This window comes from Elephas maximus, chromosome 8 (assembly GCF_024166365.1).
Source record: "Elephas maximus indicus isolate mEleMax1 chromosome 8, mEleMax1 primary haplotype, whole genome shotgun sequence".
NCBI lineage: Eukaryota > Metazoa > Chordata > Mammalia > Proboscidea > Elephantidae > Elephas > Elephas maximus.
The window spans coordinates 14,453,942-14,467,778 of record NC_064826.1 but is presented as its reverse complement, the minus strand read 5'-3'; the positions used below and the strand labels follow the sequence as shown (position 1 = coordinate 14,467,778).

At 38.4% G+C, this 13,837-nt stretch overlaps 1 protein-coding gene across 6 annotated transcripts in view; it reads right to left on the bottom strand.

The window, feature by feature from the left end:
* The window catches only part of CNOT4 (CCR4-NOT transcription complex subunit 4), a 144,727-nt gene that overhangs the window by 18,383 nt on the left and 112,507 nt on the right, over positions 1-13,837 (bottom strand). For 4 of the 6 annotated variants that reach the window (XM_049893363.1, XM_049893365.1, XM_049893364.1 and 1 more), the window contains exons 9-10: positions 12,790-13,039; positions 11,252-11,749 (exon numbers count right to left, since the gene is read on the bottom strand). In XM_049893363.1, the coding sequence (XP_049749320.1) occupies positions 11,252-11,749; positions 12,790-13,039 (748 nt within the window). Of the gene's footprint in view, positions 1-5,345; positions 6,200-11,251; positions 11,750-12,789; positions 13,040-13,837 lie in introns of those variants that run through there. The other 2 variants (XM_049893367.1, XM_049893369.1) reach the window with 1 other exon arrangement.

The following is a 13,837-nucleotide window of genomic DNA, read 5'->3' as shown; positions in this document are numbered from 1 at the left end:
CTGACTGGATGAAACAGAGTCCCTCTGGGCAAACCTTTCACATCATAAGAACTACTGTTACCAATCTCTCCTACTCCCTGGGCTTATGCACACCTGTCCCATTGCAGGTGGCCCTCTCCACTCTGCTCCCATGTCTTCCCCTGTGCTCTGTGGAAGGGGTGTTCATTCCACAGGGGGGAGTTTTCCTTTGAATCATTTTCTTTTCCACCTACAGGAAACTTGACCCAGGAGTCCTCAGGCAATACAATGCTTTCTATAATTCTCATATAGTCTGGCTTCCTACTCTCAAGGACTAAGAGGCACGGGGTAAAAAGAGACATTAGAGGTTAGGAGAGCTAGCCTTCTTTCCAACCTCTGGCCCTCACGTTGGCCATCTATCCACCAACCTTTCTTCAGTTCTCACTCATCAATCAGCACTGAGTGGTCCTCACACTGACCATCATTCTCCTGTCACTCCTTAACAGCACTTTACCTGCCCTTTGTCCTCGTGAAAATCTAAGACCACTGGGTCTCTCCTGGCTCAGTGACACTTCCGTTCTTGACCACAAACTTGTCCTTTAGAATGTCTTTATGTCCTCTGTTCTTCAGTTCAAACCAAACTCTTAACACTTGCCTTTTCTACTTCAGATCCTTTGTGCTAAACCAGAGGAACATACAGAACCATGCGTATTTGAATTCTAAAAAATCTTTAGTTTGACTCCTATCTTTACTCAGCAATTAGTTTCTTTGTAATGCACTCCTAGGCTTATTCTCACAAAAGCTTATTTATTTTTTAAATCTCCTTTATGGGCTCCCAATTCCACTCTTTCATCCCCGTTTTCAAACAATAATACATAATACACTGATATTAAACTAGCCCCTGCATCTATTCTCTGTTTTTTAAACTCATGCTTTCCTACATCACCTTATTGTTCTTACAAACCACAGAGGACAATACAGCCTACACCTCTAAATCAAAATCCTGAACTCACCCCAGGAGTTTACCTTCTACCACCTGAAAGAAATCAGCTCTTCTGCGGAATTAACCTGTCCTCTTCAGCTCTGCCAATTTTGTCCTCTCAACTGGCTCTTTATATTCTGCCTTTAAATATTTTGGTTCCTCTCTTATCTTAAAGCAATGCCTTCTAAGATAAATGTATGTGTATGTGTGTATGTATGTATCAGTCAATCATCTGGTTTTTCTCTTCCTCACTGCTACCAGGTATTTTAAACAAGTAGTCAATGATTGCTGCGTCCACATCCTCATTAATCCTGGAAATCTGGCTTCCATCTATCTCTTTTTAAGGAAGTCACCAGAGATTGCTTTCTGACTTCTAATTCATATTTCTTCTCCATTCTACTATTGCTGTTCTAGTCCAGGCCGGTATTATTTGACTAACTAGCAATGAGTATGCTGGAGCAGCTTTCTAACTGCTCTCAATTTCCGTCAAACCTATTACCAAATTAATCTTAAAATGCTAGTCACACTGTACCTTTGCCAAAGAACCTATTGTTCTCCACCACTGACCACATTCACATCAAGACTAAACTCTTCTTCCTAGTTTCTAGGCTTCATTGAGCACACTTACCCAGCTTACCTGTATGACCCGCATTCCTCAGATGAGCCCAACTCCTTACTGCCCTTTTCTGCTAATTCCTACAGATCATCCTAATTTTGCTCAAGGAGCCTTAAGGCACAGGGGTTAAAGCACCCAGCTGCTAACTGAAAGGTCTGCGGTTCGAAACCACTAGTGCTTCACGGATGAAAGATGTGGCGGTCTGCTTCTGTAAGGATTACAGCCTTGGAAACCCTATGGGGCAGTTCTGCTCTGTCCTATAGGGTTGCTATGAGTTGGAACCAACTCAACAGCAGAGGGTTTGGTTTGGTGGTGTTTTTTTTTTTTTTTTTTTGGAGGGAGCAGGGGGCTTTGTTCAATCTGTTCCCTTTAGTATGACTTTCCCCTTTCATCATCTAAATTTAAGCCATCCTTCAAAGTAAAAAAGTCCCACACTTTTTCTGAAGCCTTCCCCATACCAATTCACAATATCCTCCTTCTCTAACTCCTATTTTTACTTTTTTTGTTAGCATAGCATCTGATTTGTTCACTAAACATTTCATATGGGAATACCTACATGTATTACTGTGCTTCCCATCACAAGGAGGCACACAACAGATACTCACTCAGACGAAAAGACTCCGAGGAGAGAGAGGCAACATTAAGGGCAAATGGATTAGTCTGACCCCAGATAATTTGACTTGGGTCATATCTGTTGAATAAAGACATAAGATCTTACTGTTTTGGGTTATTATCTCTGTACACGATAATTTAAAAATTACTGTTATCTTCAATTGTATGATCTCCATCTCCTAAAGCCAACTGAGCAGGTTTGGGAAAAATTCATGATCGAATAAACAAAAAGCTCCAAAACCTTACAACTTAACATAGGATACAACGTGCCCCAGTTTATATAATGTGTAAATAATATGGAGGTCTTCATTTGGTAAAATTTTAATGCACCTGCCATCTATCCCTTTCTCTCTGAGCTTTCAGAGGCAATCCCTCTGAGGGATACACCCCTGTGGACCCGAGTCACAGCAGACGAGTGCTCTGGCAGTCTTGAAGGTGCTTGGAATACTGTACAAATAGGAGCCGTGTCGTGAGAAATGTGCACAGACAAAATGCGTTCAAGTTCTTCCCATTGCAAAGAACACAAATGTGGAAAGTGCTACTTAAGAACACAAATGTGGAAAGCACTACTTAACTCCCAAGAAACTAAGTGAAGAGCAAGAGACACGAACGTACACACACATGACTGAGAAATACTTAAGTTAGAATAATGAATGCATGTCTTTCCTATCAAGATTCTTTCACTTCCCTCCAAATTATCGTAGATCTTAACATTTGAAGTATAGGTATTCAAGACTCCTCGTTGCCATTGTTACATTTCTGAGGGATAAATAATTAACGAGCCTGGATCGCTACGGGAAACCCTGGTGGTGTAGTGGTTAAATGCTACAGCTGTTAACCAAGAGGCTGGCAGTTCAAATCCGCAATGTGCTCCTTGGAAACTCTATCTGGAAGTTCTACTCTGTCCTATAGGGTAGCTGTGAGTCGCAATCAACTTGACAGCAGTGGGTTCGGTTTGGATTGCTATGGCTGTCCTTGTGGTTAAAATATATTAAGAGCTGACCTTACAGAAATTATGTAAAATAAGACTAGATTGTTACCCCTGATGATAAAAAAAAAAAAATTTATTCAGCCTTGTATCCCTCAAGACCCAGTTCAGAGATTCAATTCATGCTTTGTTGAAATAAGGGAAGGGTGTGCAACAGCACCACCTGGAAAAACAACGGCGACAGCAGAATGAAGAGGAAAGCATCATTACCCAGAAAATACTTCCTAATGGAATTGTCAGGAATAAAGAGCGAAGAGGCACTTGACATTCATCATCGGACTAATCATTCAGTCCAGGGCTCCATTTCCTACAGTGGCGCTAAACACACTTCCAGACGGCAGTTCTTCACTTTCTCTTTCTTCCTTCCTTCCTTCTCTGTTTTTTAAGAGGAGGGGTCACTGAACTTTACAATCACTAATGGGTTTTCTCTCCCAGAAAAATATGTATATATGTACATACCCACAAACCCACAATTCTGCGTGTAATTTCAAAGAATTCTGGACCTGTAAAGGCTGATGAAGTTTTCCTTGTGGAGGCTGCATCCTTCATGCAGAAATGTATCAAAAACTACCTTGAAACTTTTTATCATCATTTGGTTTCATCAGGGTGCCTGCCGTGGGAAGAGATGCCTTCCTCAATGTGTTGTGAATTTTCTTCTGTGCTTCAGTGTAAAATTCACCGTAACTGTGATTTTTAAACTTCTGTTTTTTAAAAAAAACATACTATATGAAATACTGAGTAAGCAAAAAGGTGAGGTTTATTATTCTTAGGCTTACAAGGTCTAGGAATTACAGAGCTATTCAAAGGAAAATCGGTAGCCATTTTGCGTATAAATATACAAACTGAAGCCTAATTACCCCAGAAGCATTTTCCCGACTTATGGTGCGCTGGAAGCAGGAAGGACAGACGCAAGCAGGGAGGCAGTTTTAGGATTTTATTCTGGGCTCAGGCCAGTCTGGGAAAACTACCCGCTGGTTTTTCTGCACTGGCTGTAGATGAGAAAGGGCAGAGAAAGCTATCTATTCCAGGAAAGAAGCAAATAGGCAGATTTCTCAACCCAGAGAAGTGAGTCGATGGGAGTTAATCACCTGCTTACAGCTTTGTAAGAGGATCCAGGTGATAAAAAGGCCTTGCACCGAGAGCTAGAGAAAACTATGAGCTAGTGAGCTTCTTTACAGGAGCTGGGGTTTAACAAAGTCCAGGGGCCTTCACACCACAGGAAACATTAAGTGGAAGTCTTGGCCTCTTACAATAAAATGAAAGCCATAGTTAAACTATGACAAAAGGCTGATATTTAATAAATGCACAATGTTTCATTTATATTTTCCAATTTCTTGTCATGTTGTCCTAACATCACTTCTAATTCAAGTTAGAGACTGATATTTACGCTGAATTTTTCAAAAAATAATTTAAATGGCTAGGGTATGTGCTTTTTTCTGCACCCTCAGCTAACCAAATCTAAAAGATATGAAGAATACATTTTAGTCTGCCTCACTATTCCTCAGGACAAAGCCATTTAATTTGTTGCATAATATCTACTAGAAAGTAATGATACTTTGCTGAGAGAGGGAACCTGGAAAACTCTACTACGACATGCCACTGTGTCACTGCCTTACTAAAGTGTTTGTAAAATTATCATGACTTTAAATCTCCAGGCTTCTTTTTGGGATTCACATTGCCCTTTACTATTTTTAACAAATTAAGAGAGATCTTTTATCACAATTGTTTTTTAAAATCTCAAGAGGAAGTCTGACTTTACCCTCTCCCCCCGCACATGCTTAATTTACGCAGAATATGGTCAGGTTTTCTGAATCAGCTTTTGTCCACTGCTCAGAACGGAGTCCTTTCTTTTCTTTCATTATCAGTTTTAAAACAACTTCAAGAAATTTTGTATTACCCCAGGAATCACTTTACATTATATCCTAACAAAGCACTCCACTCTTCTCTGTGATCACCTAAAGTTATCTATCACAACTTAAGCGGCCTAATTTTAGAGGACCCTCAATCTCTTCTCTCCCACCTTAGTCTCATTCGGGTCAGGCACTTGGAATACAGTCTTACTGTCACAGCTTAATTTTTAAAGAATGAAACTTCCAAACAGATAACCCACAGAACTGCTTTGTTTGTTCAGTAAAAACGTCATACTGCTACGGTTGCTTCTCACATATGATGTTAAGCCCATATTCAAGTTTTTGATAAATCAACTCTAAGTTGAAATTGAAATTCAGTTTTTGAGGCATTTCCTGGTATACTAGGCAGCGCATTATAAAAGAGATTATATTGCATTTGGACTATCACAGTTATCTTTTAACCATCTATGTATAATTAACAACCATTCAAAAGGAAAGTGCAAATGTGCAAATGAGAGAGAATAAACACAGTGTCTATACACGTAATGCACAATACAGGATATAAATCCGTACAACTAAAAACAACTGCTGACAACATCCTTCTGAGCATTAAATGACACCACCAATTTTGTTTTATATGCATTCTTTCTTCTCAAGTTTTCAAAGAATCCAACAGACAGTATCTTCTTAATTTTCAAATTCTTCAGGAGTAGGATATCACCGTTTTTTCACAAATTAGTAAACAAGGAACTACCATTACCTTTGTATTATTTTCAATAACAGAGCCAAAATAAGAACAATTCTAGCTAATCTCATTTGCTATCTTAATTAGTGCTACAAGTTTAATTTGTATGAGTTAAAAATAGTACCACTCATGAGAAACAATGCCAGAATTATTATGCTAATAAATTACGGTAAAGGCCTAATCCAGAAATACTTTAGCAGCTATAACACACTAGTTGTAGGCATGAGGAACGTTTATAATGGCTCTTTTGGGTGTATACATTAAATGCAAAATCAGAAAGGAATCATGCAAAAATCCGGTTGCCCATGCAAGCACCCCAGAGTCTAATCCTCTCCTCAGTCCTGTTGTCAGGCCACAGTAGTGTGGAGACTTGGAGGCTGCTGTCCTTGTTGTAATGAATGGGAAGAGGCTGACAGTGGCATGGTCGAAACCTTCACCTCTTCTTCCCCTGTGGAAAAGTCAGTCATGGTCTAGTTACGGGTGACTAGATTTGTTAACAGTCCCTTTAAAAATGACTTCAATACTTGGAATACTGACACATATATAAAATACATGATTAATGATTGGCATCCGGGTGTGAAACAAGACATGAATCGTAAAATATAAACATATCAAGTACCTGGAAAGTAGCTACACTGTAAACACACCCTTATTTTAATGCTATGTCAGAGATATGAACAAATAGATTTAGGGTTATAAATATACAAAAAAAAAAAAAAAAACCCCAACCAGGAAAGCTATTCTTTTCCAAGTCAATTGGACCCCTTACAAATACAGGTATTTCTAGTAGTAAATAGTATTTTATGAAAAAACTAAAACTTGATTTACAGAAAATGAAAAACTGATTTTTCAAAGGAGAAAACTACAAAATTCACACTTTAAAGGCAGAAATAGTACATTAGAAAAATGAAATAGATATAAATATTAACTTATTAAAATACAGCATCAGAAAATTCAATTTAGACTTCTGAAGTAACTGGAAAACAGTAAGACGCTAACGATACAATGATCCAATTGACTGAAAGTGAGATGACTGCTTCTAGGTCAGAGAACTAAACATAAAATGAGATCAGTTCTCCTAATAATTGATAATTGTTTGACTATAAGTGACCTGTTTCACGCATGACTCAAAACTCAGTCAAGTCACTGTTAAAATAGCTAACTCAGAGATTTTAAAGAAAAATGTCCTCTCTTAGTAAAATCTGAATTAAAACAGAAAAAAAAAAATCCAATCCTAAACAGTACCAAATATTTTTCTAAGTATATCTTGAAACAACAATGCTATTATTTGTTTTTATTACCTGTTACTATTATGTGTTTGTCACAGAATTTTTAGCATCATGGAATAAAAATATCTTGACAGGGTTCCCTGAAAAGTAAACCTGCAAAACTGACAAAGTGACGAAAAAGAATCTTTCAACCCTTAAAACAGTTTACTTCCTGGTTTTTCAATAAACTGCAAAGATCCTGTAAGCCCTAAGTACACAGCAAGGAGGCTGCTATGTCAACTGGACTAGAGCACTTGGTGAGAATACAGTACTAATGAGGACTAAGCAAGAGGCTGATTTTCATCACACCAATGAACTTCACTCTGTCTGTATCCACCACATCCCCGAACTGGGCCAACTGTCCCATGAATAGATACCGGTGGCAAAAGGGGGCTCTGAGTGTGTGACAGCAAGCATCAGTTACTCCGGGAAGAAAGCCAAGTTACAGCACAGGCCAGTGATCTTTACTGGTGAAGGAGAACATCAATGATGTAAGTGGGAAAGTCCGTCTGTCACTGGATTTGAGATCGAGTTCTTACTCCAATCCCACCGCTAACGGAATATGTGCCCCTTAACAAGTTATTTCACCTCTGGGGCATAGTTTTCTCATTCCTAAAATGAAGGAGCTGGACAGGTAAGTCTCTCTTTGGGAAAAGATAAGTCACTTTTTAGAACAAAGGTACGTGGTTCCAGTAATGAAGACATGAATGGACATGCTATAGTTAACCGAAGTGTTGTGTTGCCCAAGAATAGTTACTTCAAAAATCCTTCTACACTCTGCAAACTGGATGGGCCGCCCAGAAAACACTGCTACAAAGATTTTACCTAATTAAGGAAACAACTAATTTTAAACACTTAAAAAAATGTTTTCAATTAGGCAAAGGAAATGGAAGTCACACTTCTGTCAAACCTCTGGCAGCTGCCCTTCCCATGAGAGGTTTCAGATATACCAACCTTTAAGAATTAACTGAAACAAGCCAAAAACAAAAATGTACACGCAAACACATAACAGGTCTGTATCTGCAGCTGCTTGCCACCTCTGAATATCCGCTTCCACGTGGCGCGGACCCTGTTTTGATTTGCATCTCTACAGAATGAGTTCATGTGCCTTGCCTGGGGTGGAGCCTCTGGGAGGAGCAACATTAGTTTAAAAACAGTTTCTTCGCAGGTTCTAAAGCAGCTGGTCTCCTGAAACAGTGCTCTCTGGATCAATGAAGCACTGAGTGAACAGCTACCCTGCGGAAGGTCCCATGATAAGCAGTGGATGATACAGAGTTGAACCCTTTCAACAGTTCAACTCAAGTACAACTGAATTATAATTGGGGGTGGGAAGGTATTAGCTAGGTATTAAATTGCTTCAAATTAGACAGTTAAGATGTACAGTTTTCCAGATTTTTTCTATCTGTACTTTCTAATTGTTGCTAAAAATCCTAAATCATCTAGTTAAAATTATTCAACTAAACATTCAGTCTCCTGACGTATCTGAGAAATATTTATAAGCCACGAGAGAATTCTGGTACAACTCTTGATAACAATTTCAAATATTCTGGAACATTAAAACCAAAATTTCTCTAGTCATCAAAGCCTTAAAAATAATGGTGAGCTTAACCACAGTCACCATTTCAATACCAGGCAAGTACGCACAGCCAAAAACATGAAGTAACAAATTCCCCTCCCCTTCTTCCCCCACAAAAAACAATGACTCAGAACCTAAAGTTGGTGACTTAATCCTTGGAATTTCTGAAAAAAAGTTTTTAATGCTCCATGGTTGAGTTTTATGTGTTCAAAGAAAGTAAATAAATAACCACAAAGATAGGGCTATATTTAATGCCAGTTTTTCAGAAAGTATCTATTGGAGATGATTCCAAATGGCTAACATGAGGACAACTACATTCACAAATCAGTGATTCCTCAACACCACTGTGGCATTTCCAGAATAGTGACTGGCTTGAAATACTTGGGTTAGAACTGGTCTTCTGTGCCAACGGACAATTTGATGACTTTGAAAGTGGAAGAACAGATACTTGATCAAAGACGGTCATGTAATAAGCCAAATAAAAGCATCAAATGAAGAGAGCTAAGAACTGGGGTTCCACGAAGGCATCCTGCCCCATCGCATCACGTCCCCGCTGTTCTGCCCGCTGTCCATACAAGCACCTCCTGTTAGAGAAGGCAGGTATACTTCTTCCTGAGCAATGACATACTAATTCCTGCCTCTATGCCTACATTCAGGAGGTTTCCATCAACATAAAAGGCCTTTCTCTTCCCCATGCTAACCCAAATCCCAAATACCACAGCCCAGATCAATTCCTAAATCCTCAGCAAAGCCTCCCCAACAATTAGGGGCACACTGACATCGCTCAGATTCTAGTATCATATAGTCACCAATTTCGTGTATAATTTTCTCTTCAACTATACTGTAAAGTTCCTGGAAAGAGTACCCCTAGTTTCTATTTTTTTTTTTTTTGTATTCCCCACATGGCTTAATTCATTGTTGGTCAAAAAGGAACCCAAATTTTCATTTTTAATTGGGTTAGTCCTTTATTTTAATGTTTAGAATATTCAGGGGAGCTTAACTTTTTTTTTTTTTAACTTTAACTTTTTAATGTTGTAACCAGTTATGAGAACCCTGGTGGTGCAGTGACTGAAAGCTACCCTGTTAACAAAAAGGTCAGCAGTTCAAATCCACCAGATGCTCCTTGGAAACTCTATGGGGCAGTTCTACTCTGTCCTATAGGGTCACTATGAGTCAGACTCTACTCAACGGCAACGGGTCTGGGTTTGGTTTTGGTTTTCTTACCAGCAATTAAAATTCCACATTTCCAAATGACTAAAACAAAACAAAAAATTACACTTTAATATGCTGTCTTGAATGGAAGAAAAAAAAAAAAAAAAGGAGTACCAGGAACTGAACACTTAAGAGTGTTTCCCAAGTGAACCTCAGGTAGAAGGAGAGGGCTAAACAATGCCATTCTGGATTACCTACCATCTACCATCATGAAACGAACAGATACCCTGATTACCTGTTCATGATGGGTGCTGTTAAGCTTATGTAATTTAACCTCCCTGTACCAACTGTTAACTTCAGCATACCAAGAGCCACAAAACTGTACTCTCTAACCCCAGGTACTTGTCTTGCAAATGCAATGTTGTAGGTCACAAAGGGAATAAAAACGGATCTCTGTGAATCCATCTATCAACCTTGCTTTAAAACAAGAGGTCCAACAAACAAATGCCTTGCTGGTAACAGCACATTATTACAGTAACACTGTACCGTGCCATACCTCAAAGGCCATGAAAAGGAATAAAGATAAATTATATGAACTCTGCAACAGAGTAAGGGACTACTCTATTCTACTTGTAAGAACCAGGAGATAAACAAACTTTCTTTTCACCAGGCATCTCTAAGTCTAAATTACTATTAATAAGGATTCCCTTAGATATAGAAGACACGTGATCTAAAAAACGTTATGAGATCTTAAAATCCAAAGTTCTGAAACCTTCAAGGGTAGCAGTACAAAACCAGAAGTATTATGGTATCAAACTTATAGGAACCTAACATTTTTCCCCAGAAATAAAAACATGACAGACCAAAAAGGAAAATATTGCTCCTTAAACAATTTCTTTTTCACAGAACATATGTTTGTGCACATATGATACGTCTGTGAGACATTAATAAGAATTCTCAGATATTACGTCCTTTATTATTAACTGGCACAGTTCGGGGATATAGGTGTATGTGTGCATGTGTGTATGTGTGTACCAGTCAAAATAAGAACTGCCGAAAATAGAGAGTGGCTTTATCCCTCGTGCTCTCACTAATTACCATCTTAATATTTTTTTTTGAAACCATTTATGTTTAGAATGCAAAATCAGATTTTTTACCATGCTGTTGAACTTTACAGCACCATAATTTCAGAATACTTTTTTTTTCTTTTTGCATTTTATATGATATTTGAAAGGCTGGTAACTGTCCTACTAAGTAAAATGCTTCCAAACAGTAACTAGATACAATACTCCACCATCCTTATAAAGCTCAATATTACAAGGCATCCATCAGGTTAAAAAAAATTTAGATTATGATAAAGACCTTAATTTTGTTTTCCCACAGAAATTTCAGAGACTAACAATAAGTACTCTAATTCTGTTACTCAATAGTCCCCTCCCTGCCCACCCAACAGCCAGAAGGCATGAGAGATTTACAAGTTCTCAAAGGCTTTAAATGAACCTACCTGCTATAGGGATCCCTCCCAGACCTGTGTTGTGCTGTGGTGGGAGATTCAAGTCCAAGAAATTACTATTTGAGGTGGGGTTTGCTGTGTGGTTCAAGTGCACGATGCTATTGCGTGGAAAGGCCATCCAAGGATAGCGGGCAGCCTGGCCTGGAAAACTGAATGAATTATAAACTGCTCGGTGCTGCTGAAACTGGGGGAACCTCTGTGGCAAGACTGGAAAGGTGCTATTGAGAGAGTTGGCATTTGCAGGGGCAGCTGGATGCAGGAACCCGGAGCCTGGACTTTTGGCGGCTGTAGTGTGTGAGGAGGCGTTGTGAAGAGGTGTGGGCGAGAGTGAGGGTTGGTCTTGGACTGACAGTTCTTTCTCAATCAGGTCTGCTAAGGCTTTTCGAGTGACATCAAAGGGATCAAACCCCAAGTCATCCTCTGGTTGTTTAGAAGAACCAAAGCCAAACGCTGCTTGCCAGTCTGTAGAGGATGATACTGGGATGGTTTCTGTGGGGAAGAAAAACTGTGGTTAATATAAAATGCATGGCTCAATTTCAGACCTAATGGTACCCACACTACTGAAAAGTTAAACGTGTCGTAACACAAGATAAAATCAATTATCTGCAAAACCTGTGTATTTCTTAGCACACTCAGATTATATAATTACAAAAAGGTCTCATATACTTCCAGAACATTCTTTTTTTTTTTAATTTTATTTATTTTGTTGTTTCTAGCACAGTCTTATACTATTAACTTCAAAAGCTGAATTACATACAGTGAATTTTGCTAATCAAGCAAAATTATACTCTCAACCATTCATAACTGAAACCCAGAATAAGTCATTTACATAAATAATAATAAAATCTAGCAGATTTCAATTAGTAAAGTTTATTTTTTAAATGCTACTTATCAAAGTATAAATAATTTTGAATATATGTTTCATATACTATTAAGAAAAAATAATGTAATTTAATGGGATAAGTGTCTATTTATATTAAGCCTTATGTTTTTTCCTTTAATTGGCTGCTCCAGAGGTGTTATTGTCCATGTTACTTTAATACGTAATCCTTCACATTAATAATAAAACTTAACAATGAATAAAAATGGAAATGGCTCAAAAATGCCAAATCACAACTTTTACTACTAAATAACTTACCTCTATTGTCAGTTGGGGAAATAAGTCTTAAATTTAACTAAACAAACACAGCTCTGATTAAAAATATAAGTCCTAAATACTTCCCAGAGGAATAAGCTGTTTATTTTTGGGTAGAAATAAAGATAAAATTCAAACCAATGCGCCACCAGGGCTCCAAAATGAGGACATAACCCTTGATTTCTGGAGAAATCTCTCTGTTAACAGTAATTCCTGGGTCATACAGCAATTTATCTAACTGCCTAATTCTATGCAGTTTAAGATGTTTACATTTTTACGAAGAAGGGAGTAGGGAGAAAAAAGGATAAAAATATATCCACCAACAGGTTTCATGTTGGTCTGCAGCGATACACGAGGAGCGTAACGAGGAGCACTCGGCAGCACTACTGTGTACCTGAGGTGAAGAGGCTCTGCGGTTCAGGTGCTGTAGGCCAGTCACTGGACGTCTGTGGGGAGCTGGGGAAAGGAGGAAGCCCACTTGGGATAGGGTTGGGGTGGCGAAAGTTGTCTGAGAATAACGACTGTGACTCTGTTACTGCCCCTTCAAAAGGGGACCGTGCACTGTGATTGGATGAACTGATGGGGATGACTGGGTTGGGTTTTGATAAACCAGGTGGTGGTGAAGGCGTGTCACTGTTAGATATCTAAATAAAATAGGAAAAGAAAATAATAATCAATATAAGTTCATACATTTTAATAAGTCATAATTAAAAAGGTTTGAGACTAAATGTATTGGAACCCATCTTCAAACTGGGGTTCTTGAAGACTTAGGAGAGCATGGACTTCGGAAGCTCAGTAAGACCATTCACTTACAGATGTCTCTCTTCTAAACTGAGCTCCCTGAAAAGCATTAAGCCAGTCTCCTCTCCTTTCACAAACGTGCTTCTCTCATTTCACAAAGGAAAGACTGTTTCTCACTCTCTGGGACCCAACTGTGGTATTATGCCCAAGAACGAAAACTTTCCAGAGGCCAGACAACAATTTATTAGAAATATTCAGATTGGTGACAGAATGAGTGACTCTCATGATAGAATGTTTTTGCAAATGACATGATTCCCAACAGTTTGTCTTCAACTGAACTGAAGAATGAGCTACTCAAGTTTCTCCCAGACAGGCTATTAAACGTAATTTTTAATGATAAATCTTTATATGAAATATTTAGGTATTTAATTCAGGAAGATTTCAAAGATTTGTATGATAATGATATAATACTCCTCCTCTTTCTTACAACTACAGATGTCTCAGCACTTGCATCTAGAAAAATGAAAAACATGACAAGGATTGTTCCGGAATCTTGTCTCATGCTCCCAACAAGTAATGTTCACTCAGGGATACATGATGACTAATTAAAAAATGGCCCTACCCCTCTAATTAAGAGATGCATTTCCAATATAATTTCAGTGTTTATATTTAACCATTATGTAACCTTTATATATATACAC